Source organism: Spinacia oleracea, unplaced genomic scaffold (assembly GCF_020520425.1).
Source record: "Spinacia oleracea cultivar Varoflay unplaced genomic scaffold, BTI_SOV_V1 SOVchr0_081, whole genome shotgun sequence".
Taxonomy (NCBI): domain Eukaryota; kingdom Viridiplantae; phylum Streptophyta; class Magnoliopsida; order Caryophyllales; family Amaranthaceae; genus Spinacia; species Spinacia oleracea.
In genome coordinates, this window is record NW_026614409.1 from 21,707 (window position 1) to 28,325 (window position 6,619).

Below are 6,619 nucleotides of genomic sequence, written 5' to 3' on the forward strand. Positions count from 1 at the left end.
TGACTTGTTGCAGCGTACAATGTACGCTGCGAAAAGTACTTTTTTGCAGCGTACATTTGCATGTACGCTGCAACAAGTGTGTAAAATTAGGCAAAAATTAAGACTTGTTGCAGCGTACAAAATGATGTACGCTGCAACAGACTGGTTTGTTGCAGCGGGCTTTTATTTGTACGCTGCAACAAACCAGTCTGTTGCAGCGTACATCATTTTGTTCGCTGCAACAAACCAGTCTGTTGCAGCGTACATCATTTTGTACGCTGCAACAAGTCTTGATTTTTGCCTAATTTTACACACTTGTTGCAGCGAACAAGTATATGCCCCCTGCAACAAAGCTGTGCTTTTGGCGGGAAAATTTTAGTTTTATTTATCTATACCTAGGGTGTCTTGCACCAAATATAGGAACCTGTCAACAACAATAAATAAAATATCGTAACCTGTAGAACAAATATAAAAAATAATAACTGGTGTTTTGTATACATATATATATATCCCAAAACCAAAGTGCACGTACTACATTCAAATATACGTTCCAATTTCAATGTACGCATACATTTTAATGTAAACGATTGTTCTATAACAACTAAACCACCTCGATCAAGCGCGCTCAAGCCAATAGTAAATACTTGCGGGTAAAACACTTAGCCGGTTGCTCACGAACCACATCAATTTCCTCACTAGTATAGGCGCATTCCTCGGAGTGTAGACCTTTACAAAAACAGAAATTTCAACTAAGCATTAGATTAAATTCAAATTAAATATCACACTTTAACATTCAAGCAACTAATAACAATGTCCTAATAGTCTTGGAAACTTAAAGCTAAGCATATTAATCATGTAAAAGGTATAAAATGAATTCTTAGGTTATGTAGCTCAAATTTGGGAGCGAAAATGTCATTTTAGCCTAAATAAAACCTATAACGACCCAATGAGCCTTAAATGTGCGTAAATAGATTGGAATGAGTCTTAGAAAGTTAAAACTATGCATATTAAACATGTAAAAAGTTTAAAATGAGTCATTAGGTTCTTTAGTTCAAAGTTGGGAGCGAAAATGTCAATCCAGCCTAAATAAGACCTATAACGACCCAATGAACCTTAAATGTGCATAAATAGATTGGAACGAGTCTTGGAAACTTAAAGCTAAGTATATTAATCATTTAAAAGGTTTAAAATGAGTCCTTAGGTTCTTTATTTCAAATTTGGGAGAGAAAATGCTCATTTTAGCCTAAATATGGCCAATAACGACCAAACAAACCTTAAATGTGCATAAATAGATTGGAATAAGTCTTGGAAACTTCAAACTAAGCATATTAATCATGTAAAGGGTTTAAAATGAGTCTTTAGGTTCTTTAGTTCAAGATTAGGAGCGAAAATGTCTCATTTTAGCCTAAATATGACCTATAACGACCAAACAAGTCTCAAATGTGCATAATAGATCGGATTGATTTTTGAAAAGTTAAAAATAATCATATGAATCATGTAATAAGTTTGAAATTATTTTTTAGGTTTGTTAGTTCAAAGTTGGGAGCGAAAATGTCATATTAGCCTAAATATGACCTATAATGGCCAAACAAGTCTCAAATGTGCATAAATAGATTGGATTGAGTCTTGGAAATTTAAAACTAATCATATGAATCATGTAGTAAGTTCGAAATGAGTTCTTAGGTTCGTTAGTTCAAAGTTGGGAGCTTGGGAGCTAAAATGCCTCATTTTAGCCTAAACATGACCTATAACGACCAAACAAGTCTCAAATGTTCATAAATCGATTGGATTGAGTCTTGGAAACTTAAAAAAATCATATTAATCATGTAATAAGTTGGAAGTGAGTCCTTAGGTTCGTTAGTTCAAAGTTGTGAACGAAAACGTCATTTTAGCCTAAATATGACCTATAATGGCCAAACAAGTCTCAAACGTGCATAAATAGATTGGATTGAATCTTGGAAACATAAAAATAATCATATTAATCATGTAATAAGTTAACTCTATATATGTCATTTTAGCTCTATATATGACCTATAACAACCCAACGAACCTTAAATGTGCATAAATAGGTTCGAATGAGATTTAGAAACTTAAAACTATGCATATTAGTCATGTAACAAGAATCAAATGAGTCCTTAGGTTCTTTAGTTCAAAGTTGGGAGCGAAAATGTCATTTTAGCTCTATATATGACCTATAACGACCCAACGAGCCATAAATGTGCATAAATAGGTTCGAATGAGTTTTAGAAACTTAAAACTATGCATATTAGTCATGTAATAAGAATCAAATGAGTCCTTAGGTTCTTTAGTTCAAAGTTGGGAGCGAAAATGTCATTTTAGCTCTATATATGACCTATAACGACCCAACGAGCCATAAATGTGCATAAATAGGTTCGAATGAGTTTTAGAAACTTAAAACTATGCATATTAGTCATGTAATAAGAATCAAATGAGTCCTTAGGTTCTTTAGTTCAAAGTTGGGAGCGAAAATGTCATTTTAGCTCAATATATGACCTATAACGACCCAACCATGCCACCTATTCCCTTGACACGCCGGATTTACTGTTTTCCCGGCGGATTTTGGTTGTTTAGGTAGTCAAATTTCAGATTTGTCGCTGGAGTGAGACTTAGTGAGAGAGGTGAGATCTTAGAGATAGGTTACCCATACAATATTTTATATCAAATTGCATTCACTTTATCTCTGTTGTTGAATGTAACGTATTTAAACAAATTCAGTTTTTGAGTGGCAACTTCCATAAACTTTACCATAATTCCATCCCAAGATGACAGTTATAAACTTGTAATGAGATGCTACTATAAGTTCCCATTTTGCACGCATCACTTTTACTACAGTTTACCAAGAGAAAAGATCTTACCTCCTATGACATCTAAGGGTGTAACTCTTGCTTCATGTCCTGACAATGTCCTGATAAGCTTGAAGTCTCGAGATGACCATACCTGATGAAATAGGGCAAAATGATACAAAACACTCCTTGTAACTTAACAAAACAGACTACTGAGAGTAATTGAGTGCCAAGTCTCATACCTTAACAGTTGTATCATATGAAGCAGTGACCAAATAATATCCCTCCTGAGGCTCAAATTTGACCTGTGAAATAAGCTTTGAATGGGCAGGAATTATGTACAATGACTTTTTCTTTCTCAAGTCCCAAATCCGACAAGTGTTATCCTCAGAACCAGTGGCCAAATGATAGCCATTAGGAGAGAAATCAACTCCATAAACCTGAGAGGAAAAAGAAAAAACCTGAGTCAACAATCAGGGTTAGCATCACAAAAATAAATGTTAATGACTAGAGAAGAAATTTACAGGTTTGATGTGGCCTTCCAAAGCAAGAATACTTCTCAGATGGATGGAAGGCAATACGAGCTAGGCGGTCTAAATGACCTTCAAATGTTCTCAATAAAGTGCCATCTGTGTTCCACAACTTTGCAGTACGATCAGCTGAGGCAGTTGCTACATTGTCACTTACAGGAGAAAATGCAACATATACTCCATATCTTGGCAACCCCACTAACAGAGCTAAAGAAACAAAACAAGCAATAAACAGACCATTAGTACTCCCCTTCAAAAATGACAAACCAGTCTCATAATTTAGGGCAATGGCCCCGCAATCATGGCTAATTGAATGCACAGTTAAGCACCATGCTCTCCATATCTTGACAGATACAACAGATTAGTCAGCTCAATTGTCGATCTAACTCTCATAATTTATAAATCAAGTTGGACAAATCAACATACACGAATCTCATAATAGCATAACAGGAGACATAATCAGAAGATGGATCTAGTGTTGCTGGACTCAAAACACTCAATCCACCCCCACCCCCGCCCCGGCCCCGGCCAGAACAAAAACAAAAAAGACAAAGACAAAAACAAAGGAAATACACTGCATATCGTGTGCACATGAAGAAGTAAACAAACCACCAATCAGCTACCAAGCTCATCATACAACAAAACAGTAATCAAGAAATGCCAAAACAAACAAAAAATTGGTTGAATGAGATGTACTTACCTACCAAAATCTCACAGCTGGTTTCCCATATGAGGACTTTATACAGAACTTTTTTACATTCTGAGGTACTGACTTGATTGTTGTACGAACACGTCCGGATACATTATCCCCAAACTTTGGTTTCATTGAAGTGATCCATTCTCCATGATTTGTTTTAAACTCATACCTGATAGAGATTTTAGCAAGTCAGAATAATATACAAGAATCAAACCCCCACAAGTCCATAGATTCCAGTTAATAAAAGTTAAATCTATAGCAGCTAGACCGTCGAATAAGCAAACATCAGTATGCAATTTCATTGTAATTCAAAATAAAAAATACAAATTCCTTTCTCCTAAGAAGCCTGCGGGCATTAACAATCAGTATTACTTAAACACCTAAGTACCTAATCAAGTCCACATTTCAAGCTAGGACATAAAACATTATCGAGCTATAAGCTAACTTCGAAGGGAAGGCTCAAGGCTCAACAACAATAGATAATCTAGAATGGAAAAAGGCTAAATAAAGTTTGACAAAATGCTCAACCTAAAACAGGTAGAAGCAGCATTCGCTGCAGTTGCGTACCATTCTTCTCAAAAATGGATAACGCCAAATAAAAATTGGAATTTTCAACATACAGGTCTACCAGGAAATAGCAGCTTCAATCTTCCCCCATGAACAACTTGCCACAAAAAAAAAAATTAATATAAATGAACAAACCCTAATTCTGAAAACGAAAATCAAGAGGGAAAGGGAAGAAAGTTACTTGCAGCGGCGAGGATTGACGGAGAAGAGGGTTCGCGAGCAACAATATCACTTGGAACCACCGGCCGAGGAAAGTAGCTTCGTTTTTCGAGCAAGGATGGACTTCATTGGTGGTTTTTCGAGCAGGGAAGGTGGTTTTTTGAGAAAGGGACCACCGGTGAGGAGGCGAGGAAACAGACCCTTGCTGGAGTACCACCGGCAACGGGAGAGACCCAGAGGCGACGGTGACTGGCGAGAACCACCAGCGACGGGCGAGATGCAGGGAACGCTGAGGGAAGAAGAAGGGAGTGGGCGCGTTTGAGATGAAATATTTGGTCTGAATTAACTTTGAAGCCGAAGAAAATTACTAACATGTTATTGCAGGGGGCTTTTACACGTATGCTGCAAAATAAAGGGGTTATTGCAGGGGGCTTTTACTTTGTACGCTGCAAAAAACTCTTTTGCAGAGGGCAATTAATTTGTACGCTGCAACAACCCTTTAAAGGGTTTGACCCACGTTGACCTACTGGTTGTTGAAGCGTATTAATACATGTACGCTGCAACAAGGGGGCTGCAACAGGGGTTTTTTCTACTAGTGCTAGAACTCACAATCTCCCACTTAGAGGAATTTTTTTGGAATTCTAATTTCACAAACCCCCTACAGAGTAGGGAGTTTGCGTTGCATAGATCTCCAAAAAATACGCGATTTCAAAAAAAAATTCGCCCCGATCGGACGACCGGAGACCAAGTTACGACCGTAGCATGACCCAAGAAAGGTAAGCAAGGGCACGACATGGCCCAAGCAAGACAAGCATGACCCAAGAAAGGTAAGCAAGGGCACGACATGGCCCAAGCAAGGCAAGGCATGACCAAGAAAGGTAAGCAAGGGCACGACATGGCCCAAACAAGGTAAGCATGACCCAAGAAAGGTAAGCAAGGGCACGACATGGCCCAAGCAAGGCAAGGCATGACCCAAGAAAGGTAAGCAAGGGCACGACATGGCCCAAGCAAGGCAAGGCATGACCCAAGAAAGGTAAGCAAGGGCACGACATGGCCCAAGCAAGGCAAGGCATGACCCAAGAAAGGTAAGCAAGGGCACGACATGGCCCAAGCAAGGTAAGGCATGACGGAGTATTTCGGGGGATGACGGTTGTGGAATTGGCCTACGACACGGCCATAGTACCGACTTGACCTTGAGTTTTCGTTGTTCAGAAAAAAAAAATCCAACGATGCATTGAGGGAATTTTTCGGCTCCGTAAAGTCGGGGGATGACGGTGGTGGATTTGGCCCGCAATACGGCTAACGTCCCGACTTGACCTCGTTTTTTCGTATGCCGCAATGGTCCCGCGGTCGTCTCTCGGATGGGTTAGCGGAGGGGAGTTTGGGACTTGTCGACCGGATGCGGTCTGTTCTTGCGGGCAGCGGACCGAGCAGCCCACGAGCGCGGACTAAAATCTAGTTGACGTCATCCTTCGAACAAACCTCGTAGGTATTGTAGGGGAGCTTGGGAATCCATGATCGGATGCGGTGTGTTCTAGTGTGCGGGCAACGGACCAAGAAGCACACAAGAGCATACTAAATCTCGTCGTCGTTCCTTCGAGCAAACCTGGAACGGGTACTATAGTCGAGGGGAGCTTGGGCCTCGATGACCGGATTCGAACTGTTCTTGTGTGCGGGCAGAGGACCAAGCAGCACACTAGAGAGCGGACTAAATCTCGTCGTCGATCTTTGAACAAACCTCTTGTCCCTTTTGGCTTTAGTGTGCTAATGTTTCCGAAACTCGATGCGGACCGTTCCCGGATGCGGGCGATATCAAGCGGCATGTGGGTGCAGTCCAATTCTAGTCGACGTTGTGTTAGCTAACCTTAGCCAGTGTTGTCCCG

At 39.9% G+C, this 6,619-nt stretch overlaps 1 protein-coding gene across 1 annotated transcript; it reads right to left on the reverse strand.

The window, feature by feature from the left end:
* Nucleotides 1–448: 448 nt before the first annotated feature.
* On the reverse strand, nucleotides 449–4,139 carry LOC130465176 (probable E3 ubiquitin ligase complex SCF subunit sconB). Its single transcript, XM_056834119.1, is given in 7 exon segments — nucleotides 449–705; nucleotides 2,856–2,937; nucleotides 3,026–3,223; nucleotides 3,308–3,359; nucleotides 3,361–3,656; nucleotides 3,825–3,932; nucleotides 4,029–4,139. Coding segments are annotated over 7 exon segments (948 nt in total). The 3' UTR covers nucleotides 449–604.
* Between the last annotated feature and the right edge of the window lie 2,480 nt (nucleotides 4,140–6,619).